The sequence below is a fragment of the Eimeria tenella genome, genomic scaffold (assembly GCF_000499545.2).
Source record: "Eimeria tenella Houghton genomic scaffold, Eth_scaff45, whole genome shotgun sequence".
Classification (NCBI taxonomy): Eukaryota; Apicomplexa; class Conoidasida; order Eucoccidiorida; family Eimeriidae; genus Eimeria; species Eimeria tenella.
In genome coordinates this window covers 257,975-271,477 of record NW_013543375.1, presented here as the reverse complement: position 1 = coordinate 271,477, position 13,503 = coordinate 257,975, and the positions used below count along the sequence as shown (strand labels likewise).

Sequence of the window (13,503 nt, the reverse complement as noted above, 5' to 3'; positions counted from 1 at the left end):
CAGACTGGAAATACCACGCTACCCTATGGTTAGTCAGCCAATCAAGCCCCACCACTAGGTCATATGGCACAGGCCCGACTAAGAAGTCGCCGGCTAAACGGGTAGCCCCTCACCACACAGTGAGTCCCTTCACCACGCGATCTATCCTCAACTGCGCACCGTTAGCTACGGTGAACACACATTCCTCAGGCAGCTTCCACGCTTTCAGCTGTAGGCGTTCTACCGCTCCTGGGCTAATGAAGCTCCTAGAGGCGCCCGTATCTAGAAGAGCTTCGTACTGGCTTCCGGTCACTTCGACTTTTAATACGGCGGTCATACCCACACTACACAGAGTCCCCTTGGAAGTGGTGTCTTCCTGCGTCCTCTGCTCGCGCCACCACTGTGGTTCTTTAGTGTTCGTGTCCTGCGTACGGTCCCCTTCAGCTGCGGCGCCGTTTAGCTCGCCGCTGTGGTCCCGTTTAGGCCTCGACCCATCCTCAATTAGCAACGTAGTCCCGGCGTGGGACCGGTCTGCCGAGGGTTGCTGGATCTCCCCCATGTCCGGACCCTCGGCACGCTCCTGCTCCTCCCGACTAAGCAACCTCTTGCCCCAATCTGGGGAGACTGGAATGGAGTTAGGCCCTGACGCTACTGCGCACATCGCACCCTTACCATTCCTGGACCGCCTAGCACGCTCGTCTCCCTTAACGGCTAGGCTCGTCCGTTTAAATGCCCCGATTGGTCAACGTTGGGCCGCATTGGCTGCTGTCTGCGCTGACGGGCTCTGCTCTGCGTCGAGCCGACGTGGGACAGTCTCTAGCGTAGTGATCGCGGCCCCCACACCTGGAGCACGTTTCCCCAATCCGTCGCGTCGCTCCATTGCGGAGCGGACAGTCCCTGTTCACATGTCCCCTTCCGCTGCACGCGTAACAGCGTGAGTCCGTAGTGTCATTCCGTCTGTTTCCCCTGCTCTCTCGTTCGCGTTGTAGACCCGGCTCTTGCCCCCCGTTAGCCCATCTACGCTTGGCATCCTCTAAGTCCTGCTGGAATTGGAGGCGGTCTTCTCATGAATCCCTCCACGGTGCCGCCGTGGTAGCCAGTGCTGCGGCTGCTTCCTGCCAGTCCGCGAATTTCCTTGTTCCCCCTTGAGTTATCTCTCGGTATATTTCTACCGGGAGGTTGGCCAAATAGTAACCCACCAACAGGTCTGGTGCTATGGATACCCCTTGGGCCACGATAGTCGCAAAACGCGCAGAGTATGCGTGGTGATCACCCCGCCATACATTCTCCGCTATCATGACTTTCATCCGCTCCTTTGTCATGTTACAGAATTGCGCACAGAATCGCTGTCTCAGTTGCTCCCAATCAGTCAGGGGTACTCCCGTGCGACGCAGATACAACCAGTAACCCAAGGCGTCGCCCGTCAGATATCTTTTGAGTTCTTCTCCCCACTGCCGCTCCTCCAGCCCTCGTTCAATGAAATCTAACTCCACAAGGTCAAGGAAATTCCTCATGTTCTTGCCGTCCTCGTACCCAATGGACCTCTGGGACGTATGCACTAACCCCAGTGCCATCTGAGAGGCGAATTGCCGAAAGAACTCGGCCATTCCCGGTTCCATCCTAGCTTGATTCATTTCGGATTCCTTGTGTCCTCCAACGTCGCGGTCCCGATTTCTCGGTATCGGTCGGCCTACCCCTGCGATGGGCTGGCTGATGTCGCGACCGGGTTCTGTTCGTTTCGACTCAATAGGGTGCCCCGCGGTTTCTTTACTTGATACAACTGTATTAGGCATTCCTGCGTTCGGTTCTGGTGGAGTTTGTACCACTTTTCCGTTGCGTAGGTGCATGTTCATCCCCCTTTTCACTTAGGTGCGGAGGTCACTTCGGATTTTGCGAGAGAGAAAGGAAAGGATCTTCCCCTCTAAAGCAAGCTCGATAATTTTCTCAATTTATTTTAATTTTTATATCCCGGAGCAGGCCCCAAATGTAGTGAGCAGCTGGCCTACACTGTTACTACGTATGGTCCCTGGGCCAGTCTGACTAAGTGCACGCTCTGCATCTACTATCTAAAATCCATGATTCTCGCCAACTGCTGCTGTATACCCTAAATGGCCATATACAACTGAGTTCATATTATTGAGAGGTGACAAAAACCCAAAATAATAGAACTGACTGTTGACCCTCGCTGAGGGTCAGTGCCTGAGTCACGGCACCAACCTCGCATCCAGCCCCATACCCGGTGCTGGCTAGCGAGCACTCTATTCCCTTTTATGATTTCCTAATATCCAATGGTGCCTTATGCCTTAAAATATTCCATATTATTTATGCCCTTTCGCGTTACTAAGCCTCGAGGGGTGGCGACGAAGGTCAATTGTAGTGCCTGGCACTACACCTTGAGAGGGTAGCTAAGTGGTGACATCTAAGAGGTTAGGGGGTTAAGACGCTGAACGAGCGCGAAAACTTCTTACTAGCAACGAAGTTAAACAATTTCTCAGAAAAACAGCATGTGTAAACTAGACTTGTCTGTAAATACGCGAAGATTGGGGCTGGCGATAACGCCGGGAGCCCAACGGGGTCAAGTAAGCAAGAACTATGAGTGTGCGAGTTTTAGAAAGTCGTGATTGAGAACCCGAAAGATGACTACCTTTATTGATAATTAGGTATTTGTTTCATGAGAGATGCGTCAAAAGTAGAGGGGTCTTCAAAGGGCGCCCTATTCGTGGGCCAGGTGGCAACATCGTAGCAGCACAGAAGGCTGCACACTACAGCCCGTACACTACAGGTTGAGTTGAATTCACCTCACTACACAGTCCCCTCCGCTTTTGCAAGGATATACTTGTCTCTTTCCATCTTTTTCTCTGCCTCCACTCAAAGCGTCGTATAACCTTGGTTCGATCCGTATCCTTTCGCACTACACGGAGTTGTGCAGGAGCTGAATTACTGTTGCCACTGCATATAGACCTGAGTGCTTCTCTGTGAGTTGCATCCCAAAATGTCGCACGAAGATTCCTTAAATCCACGTAATTAGACTTAATTCATGTTTCTGTCCGCTTGATTCATGAAAAGGAGATAATAAAGATCTGGTCTTCTGACTCTGACCCCCTAAGGTGGGTTGGCGCCACGGCAACTCATTGAGCGCCGACCCTGACGGGCGGTGTAAAACACTGCGTTCTCTGCAGCGTCTACGATGCTGCACGACCCACAACTCTGGCGCTCCATGAAATCTTCTCTACTACAGACACATCGGTCGCGTAACGTCTACTCAATTATTAAAAAGACCATTTTTTCATAAAAGTCACCTCTCATGGTTCTTGCTTTGCTGGTCCGGTGAGGATGTCACAGGCACCGGTGCCAGTGTTGTTGACAGCCCCAATCTCAGGCCATTCGCAGACATTTCTAGTTTATACATGTTATTTTGCCAACAAATTGCTTTTTTATTTCACTAGTAAGAGGTTACAGCGCTCAATCCGCGCCTCAACTTCTTAACCGCTTATAGATCATCAGTCAGCTATCCTCTATCGGTCACCAGCAAGCCCTATTGTAGTGCCTGCACACTACAGTTGGCGCTCTTAGCCAGTTGGTCCTATTTTTTGCCCTTTTAATCTGATTTAGCACTAGTATTACATCTTATCGCGTCCTTTGCACGGAATAAGTCACCATATGCTCACTCGGGGAACAATAGCGCCTGTGCACTACACCCCAAATAGTGCCTTCTCCCAAGAGTGGCTAGATTAGACATGTTCAGTTCTAAAGCCCAAATTTCTGCGGGAGGAAGGTCAAGATACTCCGATTCAGGAAGGTCCGAATGCATTCTTCGCTGGGTTTGCTGCTGGCGTGTTTATTTTTGTTTGTGGCATTGGCACGACTGCCACTTACCTGCTACTGTCTTTTCCAGCCGTCGTTTCTATAGCTGGTGCTTTATTGCTTTTGTCACTGCTGTGTCAGCTGCTTTTCGCACAGTTGCGGCTGTCTTCAGGTGTGCACGCAGCTATTGCTACAACTTGTCAGATACCGTGAGTGAACATTTTTGTCCATCGTTGAAGGGGCAGATATAACACAAATGAACATTTTCAGATTACTGCACACTGAGCTGTAGAAATGGAGGGATCGCCCCGCAAAGAGGGAATGCACAGGCTAATCGTCCTGCTTATTTATGGCCGCAGAGGATCCCAAGCACATGCATGTGTCGAAACACATGCATACGTAAGTACAGACCTGCGCCTACGTGAATACATGTAGGCGAAGAGACAAAAAGCCTGCGATCTGATATGTTAATACGTTTGCATGTATGTTTGGAGAATCTTTATGTAAATGTATGAATGTGTACTGTTAGATCTCGAAAGAGCTTGCTTCTCACCTCTTGCCCCCACTTGTGTATATACGTGTATAGGTAGACAAACTTAGGCATGTATTTCCTTTGCTGTTTCTGGTGCTGCTTTTGCTTTCGTCGTTGTTGTTGCTGTGAGTGCTGCTGCGATTCTGATGCAGATACTGTCATTCTCGCTACCGTACCCCTGCAATTGTTTTCCCGGCCTATACTGCAGCTGCTGCCAAAGTTGCTATTAATGAGTCGGCTGCTGCTGCAGTGGCTGCTGTCGTATTTGATGCTTTAATTGCTCTCGCGCGTTCCGTTTTTTTAGCAACCGCTGGGGTTGATTAATTTAATATTGGCTATTGGCGTGATGTTCCGAGACATTTATTCGTTTACTGGTTCCACCATCCCATTCCCGCAAACCCAACTAGCCTTGCTTCTTGTGCAGTTCCATGAGCCTACTGCAACTTGTTTTGCCGCTCTAGCTATACGTCTACTTGCAACAACCAGAGTGGGCAACAGCTACCTGAGTTTTTACCTGAATTGAATCTGCGCACTGGAACCGCGGATGAGTTAGGGACCAGTGTAGTGTCCTCAACCCAGCTTTGCTCCTATGCAACTCTTCCGGTTTTGCTACACAGGTCATAGTCATAGTAGTGCCCAGGTGCTGGGAGGGCAACTCTATATCTCTCGTGTCTTCTCCCTGGCTGTGCTGCGCACCGAAGCTTCAGCGTCTCTTGTGATCCATAAGCTGGCGCAACTGCAGCACATGTTACGTCTTGCATGATAATTGTTTGTGTGTATTTGTCCGATCTACGTACTCAAGGTAAACAACGGTGAAGGCCAGCTCTCGGCCGCACTGTAATGGAGCGCTATGACTGTCAGATGGCGTCGTCACGAGTGACTCACTATTTGCATTGCATTTCTCAGCTTAAGGATAGCTTGCGCGAGCTCGTGTATGCATTGGTAAAGTCAAACGGGCCCAGAGTTTTTTATACATGTCGCGACAGGTGAAGGCTGGTCCGGAAGCCCTCTCTCGTAGAGACAAAGCCTCTGCGCCTTTCGTTGGGAAACCATATTGTCCTGTTATAATAGAGCTAAGCCTCAAGCAGAGGGGACCCCTTTCCGACTATTCAGGTTGCATTCCAGTTACCTTGCAAGCTTCAGGGAGCTTCGTCCAAGAAAAGGTGACTGATGTGATATTGCTGTCAGGTCTGCCAACTATATGAAGATTCACACAAACTAGGGCTTACGAACGCCCCTATAGCCTGCGCGCAGCGGCACTGCGCCAAAGGCAGACGGAGGAGGAAGTGGGAAGAGCCTGCAGGCGTCGAGCAGAGGAGGCTAGGAGACGGCGAGGGACAGATAGCCTGTCCTGATCTGGTTTTCAAATTCCCAAGCCCTTTTTAAGACATAGTGAGGCTTGTTCTTTCTAGTCCAACGTATCACTCCCCAAAGAGCCAGCGGCCTTCGGGGCGCGTCGCATGTTTGGCCAAGCGTGGTGCCTTAGCTACTAAAATCAGTGCAGTTAAAAAAATGGGCCTAGCGCGCACTGTTAAAACTAGAGCAAGCTAATCTTGGACTACAAAACGCAGAACTAAAAAGATGCGTTTCGTCCTGTTCTACAAGCATGGTGAAGAATAGGGGAGACGCCTGTAGAGCACCAAAAAGGCTGCCTAACTCTTTAGCAACCAAATATACTCGGAAGCTTTTGCCCTCTTATGTGGGTGAGGGCAGTTTCTAATGTACAATAACAATGATTTTACCAACCAGTCCGATGCTGAAAAATTTAAGAACGCCTACAACTTATCATAGTGTCTGGTTACTATTTTTAAGAATGCCGAAGCCTGTGAGGGGCGAGGCCGCTACAGAGTTCGGAGTACACTAATGCACTTCACTACCCACATACCATTGACTTACACCATATCACCCTTCTTTTCTAGTCTGCCTTAATCTTACGTTCACACATGCTGGAGAACGCAATCCTTCGAGCGCCGCGGTGTTTCTAACTAGACCGTCAGCGCTACAGGCACCATCCTTCTCTCTGCTATGCCCGATTGAGAAGCCTGTGACGCCGCCGCAGTTTGTTGTTTTTACTACCTCAGCCAGCCGTAAATCTTCCCAGGTCTCGCCTATTATGCGTTTCGTAGTGTGTAGAGCCGCGACAACAGCACATTCAGTGCGTCGCTTCTGAGAACTCCATATTATTACCGGCGCATGTCTTGTGTGCACAAAAATATTTTGGGCACAGGGTTTATCAGCACAAAAGCTTCCTGCAGAAGTGCGCTTCGTATGAAAATGCCGAGGACCCAAGTTGAATACAACACTGGGGTCAGCAATATGCTAGTCTGTTTTCAGGAAAAGTTGAGCCTTCTTCAATGACTTGAACGGTTTAACACAATAAATCAATACATAGAGGGAAAGAGTTATTCTGTATTCAATACATACAGCAGGACCTAAGCATCGCACTGTTTGTGCACCTGTGTCGGCCGTTCCCCAGCTGGGCGGGCACCACTCATCTCCAGTTGTGACAACGTACACTACGCGTGCCTCCATAGAACTAGCTGCCAGCTTCTAGCTGGATTCGTTTGAATTTGTGGCACATGTGGCGAAACCATTAATTATTATTCATCGAAGAGGTGAGGCTGTACACACTTGCTCATTCACCCACAAGAGACGGCGCCGCGACACATCTGAGTGCTCACAACAGGACACCAGCAAAGGGTTGAGTCGGCGTGTTGATTAATTTGTTGCTTTGGGTTTCTTCCCACGTAAATTCTAATGCCTTTTGGAGCCTGGCCATCACTAAGGCCCTTCGTAGGAAGAGCCGAGCTTGATGTTTAGCTGCGTTAGCCCTAGCCCGTTGAAGAATGGGATTAACGAAAGACAGTGACTGTGCGGTGAACTACCCAACGGGCTTCCGCCGCATTTTTGGCTTTTTAGACACTTTCTTCGATGAGAAGTTTGCTCATAAGGAGTGAGTTATATACTGAGGTGAACCACCTCAATGTATGTAGGCGGAGTGCGCGACGCCGAATGCCCCACAGCTGATTCCTGGCAAGCCCACGCTTTTATATATGAATACATCCACAAGAAGAGTTTCTCTAAGGACAGCGTCCCTACTTATCTGCATCTGCGCATCGGGTGTTCTTTTCGTCAACCGTGTTCATGCTGCGGGCACTTGATTAGTTGGTTCTGCATGTTGCTCACCAACACATTCGATTGATTATGCCAAGAAAATAATCTACCTTGTATCGCTGCCATGTCTTATTGCAGGGTGACGACCGTCTGCTTTCGACGGCGGGAAGAAGCGCTTCTTTGCTTGAAGGCTCTACTTCCTGAGACGCAAAGCCGGCCTAACGCATCGGATCCCACCTCGCGCACATCTCTTTTAATCAGCTCCGAGCAGGGCGAAACGGACAGCTCACCTAACTGGACAGTCTGGGAAGAGCACAAAGATATTGAAGACTTTAGTCCGAGAATTGCGGTGTAGGCGTGCTGAGAACTCTACACGGGTGCATGGTGGTGTAACTCTGCATGTGTAATTCCGAAATTCTGCGTGCATATCCAGATAAATGCGCATGTGCTTTTCTGTCTGTGTGCGTTGGAGCACAAACACACCAGAATTTTCTTCTGTTCGAAATATAAGTGCTTCTGCCAGAAAATATGTTTCCTGTGCGTCAGCATGCATCTTCGTAGCTGCATAAGGCAACGTTTCATTCAGTGCCGGAAGACCACTTGGCTGCGTTTTCGCGTAGGCTCGTCGAGTCATCTGACCTGATCGAGTTACGGAAGAAGGTGGCGTTCTACCTTCAGTGCCTTAACATCATAGGAAAGCTGTTGGACGAATTCGGGGGAGACAATCACTGACGGCACTGCTGTTTGTGCGCCTGAGCAAAGACCACGGGGACACGAGAAAGAGAAACAACGCTGCGTAAACACTGTTGATACCCAGATATACGACAAAATGGTTGCCGCACGAAGGAAGAGCAGTGAGAACGGAACTGGCAGCGAGGCTGCTCATCCTACAAAAAAGCAAGTGACGGATGCAGTAACTCCCAAGGACGAAATTTGCATCAACACTATCCGAGGCTTCGGTGCAGATGCTCCTGCAGTACGTCAAATAACCAACGGCTCCCTCTGGGAGCAGCCGCTCCGTTGGCGTTGTTGTCAGATTTTGCTGTCGAATTTGCAGCGATGCTTAGCCATCAAGTTTAGTTGAGAAAAGGGAGAAGTTTCACAGCAGACATGTACTTAGGTGCAGCCGCGTAGGCATTCTGCTACAATGCTTCAGTAAACTGATTTAAGCTACCCGTACGCTGTTAGTTCACCCTAGAAGTTCTTGTTCCGATGTACTTTGGTTTGTTGCTTTGCTGTATCTAGGCTGCGAAGAGTGGACACCCAGGAGCACCTATTGGCTGTGCACCGATGGCACACTGTCTGTTTGGCCACGTGATGAAGTACTACCCTAAAGACCCCAGGTGGTTCAACAGAGATAGATTTGTTCTCTCCAATGGGCATGCGTGCGTACTGCAGTACACGATGCTGCATCTTGCAGGTGAGGGAACGTTTGTTTAATACACAACGAAGTGTCAGTTTTGCTTCACGTGCACCGTTTCTTCCTCCTCAGCATCGGAATACTTGGGCAAGCTCGGTTTTAGTCTAACCAGTCTTGTGACTTTGCCATTGGCGCAATTGCTTCTTCACCGTTGCTGGCAGAAATGAAATTTTCATGCATGTGCCACTACTCGTCCTCTTCTGACTTTTTTACCATTACTTTATTAATCTCCGTCTCGGAGCTACTACCAGACTACTTCTGGGAATTCAGTAAAGAGTACGCGTAGTGGGCAGCCTTTGGAGATATCAGCTCCACTGCATGCGTCACTCTTTGCCTGCAGGATATGATCTCTCAATCGATGACATCAAGAAATTTCGGAAGCTTCACAGCAAAACCCCTGGTCATCCTGAGGTTGGGCATGCACCGGGCATAGAAGTGACAACCGGTAGGCCTGTCTGTTTGTCTCTTAGTAGTTTTCACTGCTTTTTACATTTGTGCATGCGCGCGGTGTGTTTTGTCACCGTCTTCCCTTTATCAGGGACCTTCATCAGGGATCCCTGTGCGCGTCTCTTGACGAAGTTTTCTGCTTCACCGCTTCAGCTGTCCACCTTTGTGCTTGGTTTTCATTCTTTGGGTGCTTTGCTTACCTGCGCTGTCTGCCTATCGCGGCTTCACTACACAGGCGTCTCGCGTTTGTGGTCTACTTTTCCTATTGCTGCTTTCTCATGAGTTTGGTATCTCGGTTTCTACCTGGGTGGCCCTTCTCAGTTTTTCGATCAGTTTTTCGATGGTTCCTGCCGTTCCTGCTTATCTCGCATTTTTCTTACCTACGCTGAATTTTCGCTTTTCGCTTTTCCGTGGCCTTTTCCTCCAGGTCCTCTCGGCCAAGGCATATCTAACAGTGTGGGCTTGGCGATTGCTGCTCACCATATCTCTGCGAAATATAACAGGCCGAATTTCAATTTATTTGACAACTATATCTACTGCATATGCGGAGACGGATGCTTGCAGGAAGGTAACGAAAAAATGACACTCAGGCGAGCCAAATGTGTAACTGGGTAATGTCCTTCTCTCCATGGTGTGTGCATTAGGAATCTCACACCGTCCATAATGTGACACATAATACATTGTTGATTACAGCAACCGTTCAACATGGGAAAGTGCTTTAGTGAAGGACACGGGATTGAATACAAAAGCAAGGAGCGAGGCGACTACGCTTTTTCATTTTCTCTGTCAGGTGGTCCGGAGTTTTGAGTGACCAGTCATGATCCGGTTTATATTTATTGCTTGACGCTGTTGAGTGATTTGTTTTGGGTCACTCTTGTGTTCAGGTGTTGCTAGCGAGGCCTGCTCTCTCGCAGGGCACTTGGGTTTGGGTCGCTTGATTGTGTTGTACGACTCGAACAAAATTACGATAGATGGGGACACATCGCTCAGCTTCACGGAGAATGTTTTACAGCGATTTAACGCTTACGGATGGCACACGCAGACCGTAAAGGACGGAGATCGAGACATTAGTGGTATTCTACAGGTAAGTACAGACGGAGCCGACCGGAATGAGGGAGCCATTACAGATCTACGTGAAAATAAAGGCAGATAAGCAGCATTGAGGAATGCGGGGACAGCAAAGATGGAGCGTAGAAGACAGTGAAGTGGCTACGTGAAAAAGAGGCAGCGAGCGGCATAGTAGGCTCTGTCTCCGGTCTTGATTGACAGTCCAGTATTAAATTTCCTTCAGATGGAAGTTTAAGCTAGGATTTTGTGGAATGAGACCCTGTATGGTGCTCTTTATCAGGCCATTAGAAGGGCGAAAGCGGTGACGGACAAGCCATCTCTCATTGAAATCAAGACAACAATTGGATGGGGTAGCCAGAACGAGGGGACGGAGAAGGTACATGGAGCTCCTCTGAGTGCTGACGACATAAAACAGCTCAAGGAGAAATTAGGCCTCAATCCTAACGAAGACTTCCACGTACCAGAGGACACCAGAAAAGTACGCGGCAGTTTGGGGTTTGTTGGGAAGCAGTGCCACACACTAGTTCTAGGTGCTGCAGTGAGAGGGGCAACAGTCGACAGTGGAGGAACAGTAAGCTGCTTGCATTCCTGTAAGCATTGTCTGTAATTCTGTGCGAAGCATTGTTATGTCGTAGTTCTATGCCGGAGTTGCCGCTCGGAACAAAGCAGAATATGATGCATGGCAAACGCTTTTCACGAAGTATGGGGAGGCATATCCAAAGGAAAAACAAGAACTAGGGAGAATGTTTGGTAGAGAAGTGAGCGAACAAGTTGAAACTGCGCTAAAAGACATGGCCAAAGCAGCAGCAGACACCCCGGCCTCCACAAGAGTTCTTTCTGGGAAAGCGCTCAATGCAATCAAGGATTTCATGCCAGAGCTTGTAAGTGGAGAGAAATGATATGCTTACCGTAAACTTAGTTGGCAGAAAGCTGGCAAAGTAAATGACACATTTTATGTGTTCTTGAGATGTTTCCTCTCCCCATCAGTGTATGTTTTCCTGACTATCCTCACGTGCTTCATTGTTAGGATCTTTTGTCCTTTGCGTCCTCTTCTGTGTATGTTTCTTTGTAGTCATGTATGCACCTTTTTAGATCTTTGCGTCATGCAGATCGGTGGGAGTGCTGATCTGACGACGTCAAACGAGACGCGACTGAAGGGTGAAACAGCATTTTCTCCCAACCCGAAATTTGGCTCTTACGCAGACCGTTATATTCACTTCGGAGTGAGGGAGCATGGCATGGCCGCCATTTGCAATGGGCTGTATGCTTACGGCTGTTTCCGCCCCTTCGGTGCCACTTTTCTCAACTTCCTCACGTACGCTTGGGGAGCGGTGAGACTCGCAGCTCTCTCAAAGCTTGGCTGCTTATTCATATCTACTCACGACTCGATTGAGCTTGGAGAAGATGGACCAACGCATCAGGCGGTGGAGGTCATCCCCCTCTGCAGGGCTTTGCCGAACATGCTCTGCGCTAGACCGGCAGGTAATCCTGGACGCATTTGTGGCTGCGCATGGTTCGTATTTGGACTGTATACGGATGCTTGCTTGCCCATAATGATCGTGACAGTTGTTCTTGAAATGAGGAATTACGCACTGCATATTGTGGAGGTGGTGCGGGGAGGAATGCAGGGTGTTTTCGTTCAACGCCAAGCCGCTTGTGTTCATCGTTGATGATTAACGGGAGCCCCTAGCACGTCTCTCCCATGCGTGATTGTATTAGCTCGCTGTTCCATGCGTCCCTGCTACAGATGCGAACGAAGTGGCGGCGGCTTACATCACCTGGTTGAGGCATGCAACGGGTCCCACAGTCATCTGCTTGTGTCGTGGGGGCATCCCTCCAATTGCTGGAAGCTCAGTAGAAAAAGCGCTGAAGGGAGGCTACATTGTTTCGGACTTTGCCAAGTCGGGAAAGCCCCAGGTGAGCTGAATTCATTGATAATCGAGAGTGACTGAAAGGCGCGCGTCTGTGTGTCGTGTGAACTCCCAGGGATTTGGGGGCGATGCACATGTTTTCTTTCCCAGTATGCTCTCCTGCCGCTCTGCTGGCAACCGGGGAAAATCAGTTGACTAATGCGTTTTTAAGTATTCATATTTAGTTGACGTTTTCTGAAACATGTAGAGGCTGACGCTGCTATGGACTTCAGGTCATTATTGCTGGAAGCGGGTCGGAACTTCAATTTTGTGTCGAGGCGAAAAAGCTGCTTACGGATTGCGATGTTCGCGTTGTTTCCATGATGTGTTGGGATACTTTCGAAGAGCAGCCCGAGGCTTACAAAGAGGAAGTATTAATGCTGAAGGAGAGAAAAGAGGGGAAGGTCCTGTGTGCATATGTAGAAGCCGCTGCAACTCTAGGTGCGTCTTGTAGCTGCCACAGCGCAAGGGCAAAGTAAATCTTTTTCACGGTTATGTTACGGCTTCTGGTGCGCCTGGCCTCTCGTATCCGCATCTGCCATGCGGGGTCTTGTCCCTTTGCTATGTTTATGTAAACTTCGTGTATCAGTTCCCAGTGCACCAGCCGCTAAAATTCATCAGCTGGTGAGACACTGTTGCAACTCCTTGACGTCCCCACCAGCTAGGTCTGCGTGTGTGCTGTTTCGGTGTCCTTGAATCAGGCTGGGACAGATATTTCGACGTGCACATCGGAATGAAGGGCTTCGGTGCAAGCGCCCCTCGAGCTGACATTTGGAAAGCATTCGGTTTCACAGGAGAGAATGTGGCAAAGAGTGTCAGAGAGGCACTAAAGAAATAATCGTGTGAAAAGACGTGTCTTTGGGAGTGCCGCTACGGGCGAGGCCCATTTGGGTTCCCCCAGTTGGTTTTAAGAAATGATTGCTCCGAACAAGAAGGCGACCTTGGGGTCGAGCCCTGCAGCCATTTCTCCCCAGTGTATTCCTCTGCCCGATTGTTCATTGGACTCAGCCGAAGCAATACAAATTCGTTGTACGCTGTGGCAATCTTCCAAAAGAATAGCTTATGCACACGTGGTTGCTGGTATAGTGCATATGGAGACGAATGAATAGTACTAGTGTTACTTAGCGCGGACCTGGAAACACGGCTCTGGGATCGTTCCAAATCTAAGTCAACTTCCTACTGAGCTTGAGTTCTTCCTGGCCGCGGTGGCATACATAATTCACGTGGCC

General features: G+C 49.4%; 3 protein-coding genes across 3 annotated transcripts; 2 read left to right on the top strand and 1 right to left on the bottom strand.

Moving 5' to 3' along the window:
- Window positions 1-1,043: 1,043 nt before the first annotated feature.
- On the bottom strand, window positions 1,044-1,772 carry ETH_00010035 (uncharacterized protein; the record flags this gene model as incomplete). The annotated part of the gene is made up of 1 exon (XM_013377084.1): window positions 1,044-1,772. The coding sequence occupies one exon, from the start codon at window positions 1,770-1,772 to the stop codon at window positions 1,044-1,046; it is 729 nt and encodes a 242-aa protein (XP_013232538.1).
- A 5,389-nt stretch (window positions 1,773-7,161) lies between these two features.
- Window positions 7,162-8,161, top strand: ETH_00010030 (uncharacterized protein; the record flags this gene model as incomplete). Its single annotated transcript, XM_013377083.1, has 3 exons — window positions 7,162-7,268; window positions 7,568-7,780; window positions 8,050-8,161. The coding sequence occupies 3 exons, from the start codon at window positions 7,162-7,164 to the stop codon at window positions 8,159-8,161; spliced, it is 432 nt and encodes a 143-aa protein (XP_013232537.1).
- A 97-nt stretch (window positions 8,162-8,258) lies between these two features.
- Window positions 8,259-13,112, top strand: ETH_00010025 (transketolase, putative; the record flags this gene model as incomplete). The annotated part of the gene is made up of 11 exons (XM_013377082.1): window positions 8,259-8,405; window positions 8,675-8,849; window positions 9,190-9,294; window positions 9,724-9,864; window positions 10,181-10,380; window positions 10,645-10,842; window positions 11,000-11,245; window positions 11,474-11,846; window positions 12,112-12,281; window positions 12,508-12,715; window positions 12,976-13,112. 11 exons carry the CDS (start codon window positions 8,259-8,261, stop codon window positions 13,110-13,112), a joined length of 2,100 nt encoding a protein of 699 aa, XP_013232536.1.
- Between the last annotated feature and the right edge of the window lie 391 nt (window positions 13,113-13,503).